This window comes from Sapajus apella, unplaced genomic scaffold (genome assembly GCF_009761245.1).
Source record: "Sapajus apella isolate SASKATOON/1434 unplaced genomic scaffold, GSC_monkey_1.0 scaffold57, whole genome shotgun sequence".
Lineage (NCBI taxonomy): Eukaryota > Metazoa > Chordata > Mammalia > Primates > Cebidae > Sapajus > Sapajus apella.
In genome coordinates, this window is record NW_022436997.1 from 1,114,722 (window position 1) to 1,129,519 (window position 14,798).

The window sequence follows — 14,798 nt, forward strand, 5'->3', positions numbered from 1 at the left end:
ACGTCTTTATGCTATCATAGCAGTGTTTGGGTTTGTTATTCTTCATAGCATAACCAACATTAGGAATTCTCGTTATTTTTAAGTTTTGCTAACCTGATAAGGGATTGGTATTTCATTATTGTTTTAGTTTGTACTTCTTTAAGTACTTGTTATATGCCTTTTCATGTGTTTATTGGCCATTTATATATGTTTGCGAATTGCTGATTGTCATCCTTGGTACACTTTCTGTGAAAGTTTCTTGTTTTCTGATTGCTTTGAAAGAGCTCCTCACACTATTAACCTGGCATCTGGAATGTGTTATAAATGCATTTTTCTAGTTTGCCAATTTTTTTCTTTAACTTTATGACACTTTTTGCCTTATAGAAGTTAAAATTTTAATATATTCAAACTTACCAGTCTTGTTCTTTTATTATTTCTGTTTTTGGTCAGCCACATGAAAGCCTTTTTGCCAGTGAAATTGTTTCAATTTTTGCTTATATTCTGGTACTTTTTAATATTAGAACCAAGTTAAAACAAGATGACGTTATTTTGATTATATATTACTATGAAAGTAGTTTTCGAAAGGTGTTAAATATGCCTTTCAATAAAATCTGTAACCTAGAAGTTTTATTTTCCTGACGTAATGCAGCACCACGTTGGGTACTTTAGTAATCGTGCTGAGCACATTGCACGTTTGTGGATTCCAGTTACCTCAACTCAGCATTTTCTTTTCTTTTTTTTCTTTTCTTTTTTTTTTTTTTAAATTGAGACAACATCTCACTCTGTCGCCCAGGCTAGAGTGCAATGGCATGATGTCAGCTCACTGAAACCTCTGCCTCCTGGGTTCAAGTGATTCTCCTCCCTCAGCTTCACGAGTAGCTGGGATTACAGGTGGCTGCCACCACGCCAGGCTAATTCTTATATTTTTAGTAGAGACGGGGTTTCACCATGTTGGTCAGGCTGGTCTCCACCTCCTGACCTCAGGTGATCCACCTGCCTTGGCATTGCAAAGTGCTGGGATTACAGACAGGCATGAGCCACCATACCTGGTCCAACTCAGGATTTTCTATATATGGTTTGTCCAAATCAGATTTTAATGGATTATTCAGAATTTCTAATATTACCTACATTGGAAGCAGTAGGCTTTCTATGTTGATTTTAGCTCTTTTGATTGTTTCAGACTTTCATTTAGAAAAAAAATTCTATTCACTGTATTTGGTGCCCCTTAAAAATGTGCTTGCTTAAATAAAGTTTGAGAGGGAAGAATCTGGTGACATTTTTCCTTTTGATTTTTCCAAGGTGTTTATCAGTGGCACTAAATCAGAGTGCAAAAAAGTACTTGCGACCATTCTGAAGAACAGCAGGCTGTGCTCTCTGCTGTCTCCTTTCTTCACTCCCAATGCTGCGCCCGCGGAGTTCATACAGCTGTATGAGAAAGTGGTGAAGTTCCTAAGTGAGGACAATAGTGATATGATTTTCATGCTGCTAACCAAGGTAAGATGTGATTCCATCCTCATCGTATTGTTGAAATGTAGCAACGATTGTTCTTCCTACTCCACAGAAATGAAAGGACCTCTGAAGTTTGGTTTCCAGGTACAGCAGAGGCTGAGAGGCCTTTTTCACATTTTGCATGAGCTTCAAGCAGTCTGACCCCACAGACGCTTCTTAGGGGGGGTGGGGCATTGGTTGTGTTGCATAGCAATGGTCTTCAACCTTTTTGGCACCAGAGACCAGTTTTATGGAATACAGTTTTTCCATGGACTGGAGTAGGCGGGATGTTTTTGGGATGGTTCCACCTCAGATCATCAGATATTAGATGGAGCGTGCACCCTAGATCCTTCACATGCAAAGGTCACAGTAGGGTTCATGCCCCTATCAGAATCTAATGCCACGGCTGATCTAGGTAGTCTTATTCCACTTAGTATAGAAAGGACCTAATTCCTGCCCCTCTTTAAAAACTTAATACAGCTTTGAAAATATTCATAATAGTAGTTTAGTACATCCTTCTTTTAAATTTATCCTGAATTTATGCCTAAACAGTGTTTGATAAAAGTTTTAATTTGTTAGTCTTTCTCATATTTAGAATAAGCTGGATCTAAGCAAATTGCCTCATTTATCTCATTCTGAATAGAATATTAACTCTGGTAGTGAGTTTACTTAATCAGTTGAGAATTTCAGAGTCTTAGCTACTTTACCTTCACTTATATTTCTCTTAAATCTATGAATCAACAAAACCTTGGCAGTTTTGGCCAGGCGTGGTGGCTCATGTGTGTAATCCCAGCACTTTGGGAGGACAAGGCATGAAGATTGCTTGCGCGTAGGTGTTTGAGAACAGCCTGGCCAACTAGAGACCCTGTATCTCCAAAAAAATTAAAAAAAAAAAAAAAATAGCCGGGCTAGTGATACTCCCAGCTACTTGGGAGGCTGATGTGGGAGAATTGCTTAAGCCCAGTGAGCTATAGGATTGCACCACTGTACTCCAGCCTGGATGATGGAGTGAGACCTGCTGCCAACCAACAACAAAACACAAAAACCCTTGGCAATTTTAGGACCTGGAGATTGATCTCAGTCTGTAATGGAGGAGAACATGTTTTATAGTTTGGGATTTTGGAAGAGAATATCAACAGTCTGAATTTTATTAACTGAAACAGGTAACTGATGCAGCCCCAGAAATGTGGCTGTTAAATTGAGACAGTTCCATAAAGTGGCTGCTTGTTTGTGGCACTGTGACCAGTGAAGGAGAGCTACAAAGTTCTGATCCAGGTCTTGGAGAGGAAACTTATTATAAGACAGAAATAATATGAGTCTTTGAGGAACAGTATAAAATGACAAGCCAATAATGAATGGCCAATAAGATTTTTAAATTGTAAGAAAAGCACACAGAGCTAACAAAACTCTGCCTCTGGGATTCTAGATAGTAACATAAAAATAGATGCATAATGGCACCAATTAGTGAACTTCCTATATTCTTTTATGTACTTCTCTATTTATTTATTTATTTTGTAATTAGCTTCCTCCAGTTGACTCTTTTATGTATGTACTTGTTTATACATTTTAGTTTTAATTTTTATAAAATGCTAGGTAATTTTTTGGCCTTTAAACTGAATTTACACAGACCTCTCTTCTCCTAAACTATTTTTCTAGTGTAAATAAAACTGCTTCTTGTTTCTTTTTCTTTTTAGTTCGATCTTAAGCAATGGTTAAGCGCCACTAAACCTCCTCTGTCTGATCGTACCAGGCTTCTGGAGTCTGTTCACCTGGCACTTACTGCCTGGGGCCTCGAACCAGATGAGGATATTTTGATGCCATTTAATCTTTTCTGTAAGCACTGGACTTACCTTCTCCTCTACCAGTTTCCTGACCAGTACAGTGACATTCTCAGGCTGCTGATGCAAAGTAAGTGTCTTCATATAATTGTAACTAACTAGATCTTAGTGAATATTTAATATCACATTTTTCATTTTACGGATGTCATTCAAAGATATGAAAGTAATCCTGGGATGGGCATGGTGGCTCGCGCCTATAATCCCAGTACTTTGGGAGGCCAAGGTGGGCCACCTAAGGTCGGGAGTTCAAGACCAGCCTGACCAACATGGAGAAACCCTGTCTCTACTAAAAATGCAAAATTAGCTGGCTGTGGTGGTGTGCATCTGTATCCCAGCTACCCAGGAGGCTGTGGCAGGAGAATAGCTTGAACCCAGGAGGCAGAAGTTGGGATGAGCTGAGATCACGCCATTGCACTCCAGCCTGGGCAACAAGAGCAAAACTCTGTCTCCAAAAAAAAAAGAAAAATGGAAGTAATACCAGTATAGGAGTTTAGAATCACTAGCTGTCACCTAAAGGGCTTGATGAACAATGCCCAAAGAGTTATTACTGTAAATATGGTCAATTGTTGTCCTAAATAGGAGAGTGGGCTCTAATTGGGCAAGGCAGCTCCTAGAATTTGGTGGAGTCCACAGTCATGCACCTACTTCTTTGCCTTGACTTTTCAGCTACCTTGAAGTGGAGTGGGAAAGGACCGGCTTACTCTGCAGACGACAGATCTTGCAAGGGAGGGAGGTTGTGCCTTATGATATGTTTAATGTGATGATTTGTTTCTCTATAGTTCCAAATATTTTGAGATTGTTTCCTTTCTAATTTTTTTACTCTTGTTTTTTTGCAAGTTAATTTTATCCATAGACAATTATAGACTTTGTATTTACTGAGGAAAAGAGCAGCATTAAAATGTCCACATTCCTACTATTTCTCTTCCCTCCTTCTTACAATTTTCTATAGGAGTTTTAGAGTTTAGAGGAGAAATAAATAGGGTAGGCTTTTTTATTTTTGGAGTTTCACTGGGCAGTAATTTTATTAAAGTTTGATAACTGAGATAATATTTACTTTTTTCATGCAAACTTTATATGGTTTATAGATGTAATAGAAAATGAAATTTTGCTTTATAGCAAATTTTTGTTCCATAATGGGAATTGTTTAAGGGATAAGTTAATGATCAGTGTATTGGGTTACCCAAAGGACCCTGAAATGTGCAGTCTCTCATTTTCAAAGCACTTCAAACTTTAATTGTTTTCTCCAGAGGCAACTTGCGGGGTGGGTGGAGAATGGTGGTAGGGAAATACATTTGCACAAATTTCAGTGAATATGTGCCTAGCTAGTTTTTACCCTAAACTTTTAAAGTTTCATACAGTGTGTGTTGTGGATATTTCCCTGAAATCTTTTAAAGAGGTTGTACACCGTTTATATTAGACCAGCATTGACTTGAATTTAGCAGGAAATTTATTCTTACCAAGAAAAGAAATTCAGACCTAAGAACAAAACCGTGACATCTCTCAGATGTCATGACCAGCTGTCTCCTGTTTCTTTCTCCTCCCTGGCTACTATGTTGATGTCCCTCTGGGAACACCCTTTGCACTTCCACTGCATTCATTCCTTCTGGGTGAGCCCATCACTTTCCCTGATGTCACTGCCGTCTTCTAGGCATGTGTGATTTCCACAGTGATAGCTTAATTTTGGGGTGCTGTTCTAAGATCCAGACCCCGGTGGCCATTGGACACAGACTGGTCACTGTCCCCAAGTACCTCACACTGGACATACTGTACTGGCCTCACCATCGTTCCTTTCAGACCTGCTCCTGTGAACCTCTGTGATTTTATTTGATTCTCATGTTTGCACTGGGTGGAAAATACTTTAGGAGACATTATTCCTGTCCTGTGGGATGGGAGGTTATTAAGTAGTGGAGTTGAGACTAGGTCAGATGACAGGCTGCTGGACTTGCCCAGCTTTTCCATGCTGCCTCTGGGTCTTGGTTTCAGGTAGTTTGGGGGCCGGTAGGAGATTCCTCCCGGAGAACCCTGAGTCGCCTTCCGCAGGTAGTGTCTGTTGTCCTCTCACTGTTGTTTCTGTCACACTCATAGATAGCTGTGGTCTCCCAGCCAGGAGAGCGGCACTGCCGCCATTCCCCAGTCAGGGTTGGAGGGCCGGGTCCCCCCACCCCTGTGAGTGTAGCTCCACCAGCTTCAGCAGCGCTTACTCCCAGCAGGGTCACCAGGAACGACGAAAACCAAATGTGCAAGCGATCAGTTCTTCTCATAGGTTCTCTTGACTTGGGCCTCCTCACCCCAGGTATCCCCGTGAGTTTGTTTTGGATTTTTGCTTAATTTTTAGCCCTTTGTAAGGTACTTGTGTTCTTTGATACAAGTTAAAACGCTTCATTTGGGAAAGCCGCTGACTTGCTCTTGCTGTCCCTGCTGGCAGGCTCCGCGGAGCAGCTGCTGAGCCCCGAGTGTTGGAAAGCCACTCTGCGAGCCCTGGGCTGCTGCGCCCCCAGTTGCCAGCAGGGGGCCGCGTCTGCCGAGGGTACCGTGCTTCCCAGCTCTTCCGATGCTCTGCTGTCAGACAAGCAGGTGTGTAGCTTTTGGTCTCTGACGTATTTGTACGTTTCTTTTTAATTTCTCTTGCTATTTATTTTTTAAACAGTTGGAAAACTTTTGTGCATTATCTTTAGGAGCGATGTGTTTTTCTTTGTGAAGTCCTTTGCTTCCCTCATGTCCCCTTTGTCCAACCCACCCTAGTCCATTGGACTCCACCCTGAGACCACTAGTCAGGTTTCTATGATGTAGTGTCCCATGGAGCTCTCTGTTTTATCCGTTCCGTCTGATAGGGGATTGCTTGAGAATTTATTTGAAATAATGGTTCCACTGCTTTAGAAAAGGTTTGAAACCCATTGATGACTGGATGCGGTGGCTCACACCTATAATTCCAGAACTTTGAGAGGCCGAGGTGGGCAGATCACTTGAGGCCAGGGGTTTGAGACCACCAGCCTGGGCAACATGGTGAAACCCTGTCTCTACTAAAGAATATAAAAGTGAGCTGGGCATGGTGGTGCACACTCGGGAGACTGAGGCAGGAGAATCCCTTGAACCTAGGAGGTTGAGGTTGCAATAAGCCAAGATCATGCCACTGCACTCCAGCCTGCGTGACAGACTCCACCTTAAAAAAAAAAAAAAAAACAAAAAAAAAACCAGAAAAAACCCATTGATTTATTTCTCATATGCTTTACATCTTTGCAACTCTTTTATAAAGTCAAAGACCTACTATATACAACCCCCATCACAGTGTGTCATAATACTTTGCTAAAAGTAGACCTTTAGTAAACATTGTTTGACTAGTTGTCTGTTTTAGGTAATGGAGACGATACAGTGGCTTTCAGACTTTTTTTATAAGCTTCGGTTATCCAAGTTGGACTTTAAAAGCTTTGGTTTATTCTCAAAATGGAGTCCTTATATGGCCGATGTGAAGACATTCTTGGGCTATCTTGTGAAAAGGCTGATTGACTCGGAAATGGCCTGTTTGGCCCAAGACCCAACTGTGAGCAGGAAAACAGGTAATACCTTTAGTGCAATGTGAAGTTAGGTGTTTGGACTTTTCATTAAAGAAGATAAATAGACACACCAATAGATTTATGATGAGTGTCAAAGAGAGAAAATATATACAACAGGCATGAGTCATATATGTGTCATGATATATGAATGGATATATTCATTGCATGGTGAATGTAGGGTGCTTCCTACAGCTTGTCTCTGCCCCTCCTTTGCAGGGTGGGGTATAAAGAGATAGTTTCAATTTCCATCCCTTTCTGTCATTTGTCTTACTAAGGAAAGGTTCTGAATATTTATACATTTATCTTTTTTTAAAGTATGTTATAAAATTATCCATGATATTGTGTTGTAATACAAATTCTTCAATTCAGAGAAATTCCAATGTAGCAAATGAAAACGTAAACATAGTTACATTAAGCGTGTTGTTGGCATATTAACATAGGTTTATGAGTCTAGAGATAATAAGAGGTAGATTTTTATATGTAATGTGATCAGTGATATTGACAAATGATGAGCTTGGTTTTTTGTCTCTGAAAATTTTTAGTGCTGAAATCCCTACATTCAGTAATCATTCAGCTCTTTAAGCCATGGATCCTGGTTTTAGAGGACAATGAAAGGTAAATAGTTTTTCTGATATTGAAATTCCTTTGGCATTTGTAGACTTACAATCCTAATGGAATTTGGTAGAAGTGTTGAGTTCACAGATTGAATTTTTAGTGTAAGGCCATATTTAAATTTAGAAAAGGCTTCTTTTCAAAACATAAGACATATTCTATTTATGAAACTACTAGTGTGGGTGATCAGAGATATTATCTTGATATTAATTTTGGAACAAAACTGGGCACTCATTTTCCACAATAAAGAAGCTGAATAAATTTTAATGTTTAATTTCAGAAAAACAGATGCTATTCTCCTGAGGGTTCTCTTAGAATTTTATGAGACTGATTTTTCTCTGCTACATCAGCTGTGTTTTGGAACTAAGCTGGCTATAAAATTATTGCGTGGGAATTACCTTTAAATATGGAATTCTGCAATTAAAGCATTATTTCACAAGCATTTGAAATACTTAGAAGTACAGAGCTGCCCAAATTCAGTGAGTTGCCTTCTGAGTCTTTTATTCCCTAAAAGTATACAAGCAGAAGCTAGTTGAACTTGTCAGGGTTTTGTAAAAATTATGACAGTGGTAAACATCACATTATAGGAGGTGTTTTCAAAAACATGAATTTGATTCTGAGACTCAGAGGACATGAATGTCATACTCAAGTCTTCGTAGCTGGTTGCTTAGTGCCGAAGCTGGGACTAGAGCTGAGGTCTCTAGACTCTTCGCATTAACCCATTCTGCTTTAGGAGCCACTTAGGGAAAGTGTAAAAGGTTCTGGATCTTTGCGTTTGCTAGAGGGCTATCTGAATAACTGGAAGCTTCAGGATTTCATAGTGATTCTGTATATATAGACTGCTTACCATAGTGCTAGCTTGTTTATTTCCAGTAAGAATTAATGGAACTTATTTGTATATAGAGTTTTCTAGAGCAGAGTCAGAAAATAAAAAAAAAATTTTCTTTTTCAGACAGAGTCTTACTCTGTTGCCCACGCTTGAGTGCGATGATGTGATCTTGGCTCACTACAACCTCTGCCTCCCAGGTTCAAGCGATTCTCCTAGTCTCCTGAGTAGCTGAGATTACAGGTGTGCGCCAGCACGCCTACCTTCACCTCTGGGGTTCGAGCAACTCTTCTCCATCAGCCTCCTGAGTAGGTGGGATTACAGGTGCTGGCCACCATGCCCAGCTAATTTTTGTATTTTTAGTAGGGACAGTGTTCTGCTATGTTGGCCAGGCTGATCTCAAGCTCCTGAATTCAAGCAGTTTGCTCAGTTCTGCCTCCCAAAGTGCTGGGATTACAGGCATGAGCCACCGTGCCCGGCCAATTAAAATTTTCATATGAGGAATTTCTTTGGGCCAGGCACGGTGGCTCATGCCTGTAATCCCAATACTTTGGGAGGCCAAGGCAGGCTGATCACTTGAGGTCAGGAGTTCAAGACAAGCCTGGCCAACATGGTGAAACCCTGTTTCTACTAAAAATACAAAAATTAGCTGGTTATAGCGGTTGACGCCTGTAATCCCAGCTACTCAGGAGGTTGATGCAGAAGAGTTGCTTGAACCCCGACGTGAAGGTTGCAGTGAGCTGAGATCACATCACTGCACTCCAGCCTGGGTGACAGAGAAAGTCTCTCTCTCTCTCTCTCTCTCTCCCTCTCAAAAAAAGAATTTCATTGGTCATTTTTTATCTGTTAATTTTTGGCCATCTCCTTGTTACATGAATTTGATTTTTTTTGGAATGCTTTGAGTAGGGAAAACTGTTAAAGCTGCCTTAGGGTGCTTTTCTAAGGCATTTGAAATGTAACCAAGATGTCCAAGGGTCTAAATTCGATGTAAAAAGATACTAATTTAAGGATAATCTGGATTGCACATTTTTGAAATCTAATTGCATTGGAATAAAGGATAGGGAGGAGAGGAAATAAAATTATATGGTTGGTGTTACAAGCTACAATTTGCCTGCAGGTATTTACAGCCTTTGAAGTGTTCTAAATGTGTGTTAGGCCTACATAATGGACAGGTTTCCAGGACTTAGGCCAGCCCTAGACCCTGGGACTTAACAGTAATTTAATCACAGTTGCATTCCTAAGTGTGTGTTTCTTTTTTTTAAAGCAGCCAACAGCGCCATTACCCCTGGCTAGAGAGTGATACTGTGGTGGCCTCAAGCACTGTGCAACTGTTCACTGACAGTATTGACTCGCTGCATGAAAGCTTTAAAGGTAAGATGTCAGGCTGTCTCTACTTAGTTTCATTTTTCTCTCAGTCATTCAATCAGTCTTTTCCTTCTACTTTTTGCTATTTAATTTTTAGTTAATAGGCAGTTATCTGTGACTGAAGAAAGGTCACTGATACAATTATTTAGTGTTAGGTGTGTTTGTGAGGTTGCTCGCAATCTCTCAGTTATTGAAAATTCGCAGCCTTTCTCTCTTCCAATATCGCCTATCCTGCATATTGAGTTTCTTCCTGTCCTCCCTGACTCTTAACCTCTTTTTTGTATTTTCTGTCTTTTTTGCTGTGTTCTGGGTAATTTCTAGAGATCTTTCTTCCAGTTCTTCAGTCTCTGTCTCCAACTGTGTCTTATCTGCTTAAAATATTATCAAGTGAATTTTTCATTTCAGCGATTATTTTTTCCATTTCTAGATCTATTCGTTTGTTTTTCAAATCTACTCTGATCTTTTTGGTAGTATCTTTTCTTTCTTTTATTTAAAATTCTATTTTTTATTTTCTCAAAATGTATAAACGTGCTTACTTTATGATGTATATATAATAATTTCATTATTGGAAATTCCTGTTGGGGATTGCCTTATGCTGCTATTTAATTTTCCTTTGGACTCTTGTTCTTGGAGGCTTGTCTTCTTGTGTGTTTTGTAATCTTGTATTGTGAGCCCATATTTGGAGAGACTGTTGGAAATCCTGTAAGACCTAGGCTGAGGGCATGTAAGGCCTCCAGAGAGGATCCACATTTGTTGTCAATTGGAACTATTTAACTTCTTGGCTTGGGGTTTTTCACGCTACAAGTTACATGAAGTTAAACCCCAGACTCACTTGCAGGCTGGCCTCAATTCTCACAGTAAACTTTTTGATCTCCCCTGACTCACAGTCTAGAATAAAGCAGAGAAGTTTCCTCTTTTCCCCCAGTCTGCCCTTTCAATAAGAATACATTCCTCAGAAAACCTTGTGTTCTGCCCTCTTGCGCTGTTAAAACTCAGCAGGCAAATAGTCCCAGGTTGGCTGGTTTCAGCAGCTGTTTAACATTCTGGCTTCCTCTTTGCTTCTGGCCTGTGGTGTTTTCTTCCACTGAATGCACCTCATGCCTCTGTGGCTGCCCTGTGTTTGTGTGGTATTTAGTTATAGAGTGACATGGTTTGGCTGTGTCCCCACCTAAACATCATCTTGAATTATAGCTCCTATGATTCCCATGTGTTGTGGGAGGGAGCTGGTGGGAGATGATTGAATCATGGGAGTGGTTTCCCTCATACTGTTATCATGGTGGTGAATGAGTCTCACAAGATCTGGTGGTTAGATAAGGGGTTCCCCCTGTCCAGGCTTGGCTCTCATTTTCTCTCTTGCTTGCTGCCATGTAAGATGTGCCTTTTGCCTTCTACCATGATTGTGAGGCTTCCCCAGCCATGTAGAACTGTGTCTGTTACATCTCTCTTTCTTTGTAAATTACCCAGTCTCAGGTATGTCTTTATCAGCAGTATGAAAACGGACTAATACATAGAGTTAGCCGTATGTCATCCAGTTTTGTTTTTTTTTCCATAATAGATTTTATTTTTTGTTTAACAGATTTTATTTTTTAGAGCAGTTTTGGATTTACAACAAAATTAAGTAGAAAATACAAGAATTCCTATATAACCTCTGCCTCCACATATGATCAAGCCTTCCCCACTCGGGACATTCCACACCAGGGTGATAGATTTGCTGTAATTGATGAACCTACATTAAGGCATTGTTATCACCTAAAACCCATGGTTTACATTAGAGTTCACTCTTGGTGATACATTCAGTGGATTTTGACAAATGACAGATAACATGTGCCCATCTTTCTAGTATCATACAGAGCGGTTTTACTGCCCTAAAATTCTCTGGGCTCTATCTGTTTGTCTCTCCCTCCCCGCATCCTAATCCTTTTATTATCTCCATAGTGTTTCCTTTCTAGAATGTCCTATGGTTGGAACATCACATTTTCAGATTAACTTCTTTCACTTAGTAATATGCATTGAGGTCTCTTTATGCCTTTTCATGGCTGGATAGCTTATTTCATTTTGTTTGGCTGCATCTTATTTGTATTTCTGATTTATTTTTTTTGCATATCTGATGTTTCCTGAAGAGGTGTAAACTCTTAATAGAATAACAGAAATGTTACTCTGCTGCTTTTTGTCCCCTACAAAACTGGGGTAATGCCATATTCTCAGTGCGTGTTTGATAAACAGTGGTTCAATAACACATTAAATCCTGGTAGTACTCACTTTTTTTTTTGAAAGGCAGACTTCTAGCTGCTTTTTACCATCCAGAATATATTGATTACTGAGAAAAAGATTTGAGCACTGAATTATAGTCGTAAAGGCTATTCATTTCATTTCTTAGTAAAGCATCCCAAGGCTCCTTTGCCTGTGTCTATAAATAAAATAAGAAAGTGGCAAGAGGGACAGGAGGGTACACAGACAACATCAAGACTTAGTAGCTGGGTTCAAAGAAAGGAAACAGGAGAGCTTTGCAAGGTGGGATGAAGAAGTATTGTACCTTTTTAGTGAGATTATTTGATCCACTAGCTCCTACTATTGATGAGAAAAGTGAGTGTCTTGGCTGGAACTGATGTGATTAAATCAAGCTAATTAAGATATCCATCACCTTGCTTACCTATCATTGTTTATGGTGAGACATTTGAAGTTTGTTCTCTTCTTATTTTGAAATATGTGATGCATTGTTATGGACGGTAGTCACCCTGCTGTACAATAGATCCTGAAACCTACTTCTGCTGCTCTGTGAAACTTTGTACCCTTTTGATCAACAACTCCTCATTTCCGCCCTCTTGCCCTGACACCCCACAGCCTCTGGTAACCATCATTCTACTTCCTACTTCGATGAGTTCAACTCTATTAGATTCCACATATGCCATACCATTCATTATTACGAATCCACCAGTAGTCCCCTTAACCACTCTCCCCACACAAAAATCTTTGAAATTGGGTCAGTAATGAGAACCTTAGATTTTAGACCTTTAGTTCAAATTTGCACTTTGTCTTTTTTTTTTTTTTTTTTTAAAGGTAAACCAAAGATCTTGATCTTCAGCTCTATTTTTTTTTTTTTTTTTTAATTCTAGATAAGCTGTTGCCAGGTGATGAAGGAGCCCTTTGGTTACACTTGATGCACTATTGTGAAGCATGTACAGCACCCAAAATGCCAGAGTTCATCCTGTACGCTTTCCATAGTGCGTACCGGAAACTGCCGTGGAAGGACCTGCACCCTGACCAGATGCTCATGGAGGCCTTCTTCAAAGTAAGCCCTTCAATCCCTGGGTCGCAGCCTAGAGAGATCTGGCTTCTAGGGAGCAGCCTGGTTACTGTGGTTTTTAGGCATAATTGCAGTGTGAGTGGACTATGAATACATTCTGTGTTGCCTCAGTGGTGCTTGTGGAAAACAGTGTCCCACAGAAGTCATTTCATTGTGTTAAAACATCTATAGGACCATTTTTAAAACCCAGAGAAAGATCTTATCTATGTCAGTCATCCCCTAGACTCTGTAATGTTGAGTGAGTACATAGTTTAAAGCCTCCATCACACTTAATCTTGGTTGTTGTTTATGGGTTTGTGTCATTACAGTTTGTGTCAACAACTGTTTATTGTGAAATGTTCTAGTAAAGCAAAATGTAAATTGGTACTGAAGCTGTTAGTTTCTTTTAGCAGTTATGCAAGTGAATAATTCGATTATAGGAGATAAAATGCATTGTGACAACTGATGATGCATCATAATCGTGTACAGACCTGAAATGACCTGAAAAAAGTGCCAGTCAGTACATGCGAGTCTTTGCAGTAGAAGTAATGATTACAAAAGCCAGAAAACAGTGTGGTGTAACTTACATGCCAGTCAGGTATTTGGAGCTGTTACTGTTTTTCTATTTTTTAAAAAATTAATACTCCTGTCTTAGGTTTTTATGGTGGTTTCAGTTCATTTGTTCATAGTCTCATGAGTTACTTTGTGTTTACTCTTACTGTCAAATTGATTATTGAGACACCTAAGTGCTTTGATGCAGATCTGTAGTTATTTATTACAACAGAATGTACTCAACTTTTTTAGTGCCCTTAATGGAACTCCATCTGTGCTGCTCTTGTCAGCCACTCCTCGGTAGCTGAAACACAAGGAAAGCTGAGGGCAGTTGTTCTAGAGAAATCCAAGGCTTAAGAATGATTTTATAGCTAGATTTAGTATATGAGACAGGCATTAAGTAAGTATTTGTCACCGTTATGAACATACTAGAGAAAGGTGGTTTAAAGAACTATAAGGTGGAGTTTTAGCTAAGTAAAAGGATGGCCTTAACTATAAGACAGATTAAATAGTAGCACAGCCTGTTAAGGGATGCTGTAGACTCTATCTCTAGTTTTATTCTAATGGTAGATGACCCTGACCTCCTCAGAAGCTGGGGATCTTTAATTCTTTGTGTCTTGTTGGCGTAATAAACCATATTTTTTTGGTGAGGTTGAGGGTAAGGGTAGAGAACAGATTATAAAGGACAATGAAGAATCATTTTCTAAAAGGAAGAGAATTAGTAGTTTTCATCATATAATAACAGTAATGGGAAGAAATGAATCATCACCAAATTCCATTGATCACGCTTTTATAAATAGAAAAGAACTTTTAATCTTCATTTTGAAAGGAAAAATTCATGAGTAGCCATGTTTTATTTTAAACAAATTAGAAGTATGAAATAGCTTGTAAAAGATCTTTGAGGTTTCTTATATACTGTACTTTATAGTACATCTGTTCCTCATTCTCTAATATATTTTAAATGGAATTTATGCATTATACAGTTATGAAAAATGAAGACTGATAATATGGAGACATTGTTATAATAGAAAGTTACATTAAAAAGGCAATATAAATAACATATACTAGTGTAGTGCATCTTAAAGTAGTGTGGTTGTTGGGACAGCAGCATCAGTATTACCTGGGAACTTACACATTCCTGTTCTCCAACCATACCTGCAAAATTAAAAGCTCTAGGGGTAGGCCCAGCAATCTCTTTCAATATGCCTTCCACTTGGTTCTGATATACACTTAAGTCTGGGAACTACTGACTAGTAACTTCAGCTTTGCCCTGTCCTGGGACACCTCAGGATTTGGATACACAC

General features: G+C 39.4%; 1 protein-coding gene across 2 annotated transcripts in view; it reads left to right on the forward strand.

Annotated features, from left to right (window-relative positions):
* The window catches only part of EPG5 (ectopic P-granules autophagy protein 5 homolog), a 118,294-nt gene that overhangs the window by 84,412 nt on the left and 19,084 nt on the right, over positions 1-14,798 (forward strand). The window contains exons 30-36 of one of the 2 annotated variants that reach the window (XM_032245250.1): positions 1,279-1,473; positions 3,162-3,375; positions 5,731-5,879; positions 6,658-6,859; positions 7,399-7,471; positions 9,559-9,665; positions 12,773-12,948. In XM_032245250.1, the coding sequence (XP_032101141.1) occupies positions 1,279-1,473; positions 3,162-3,375; positions 5,731-5,879; positions 6,658-6,859; positions 7,399-7,471; positions 9,559-9,665; positions 12,773-12,948 (1,116 nt within the window). The remainder of the gene's footprint in view (positions 1-1,278; positions 1,474-3,161; positions 3,376-5,730; positions 5,880-6,657; positions 6,860-7,398; positions 7,472-9,558; positions 9,666-12,772; positions 12,949-14,798) is intronic. The other variant, XM_032245251.1, reaches the window with a different exon arrangement.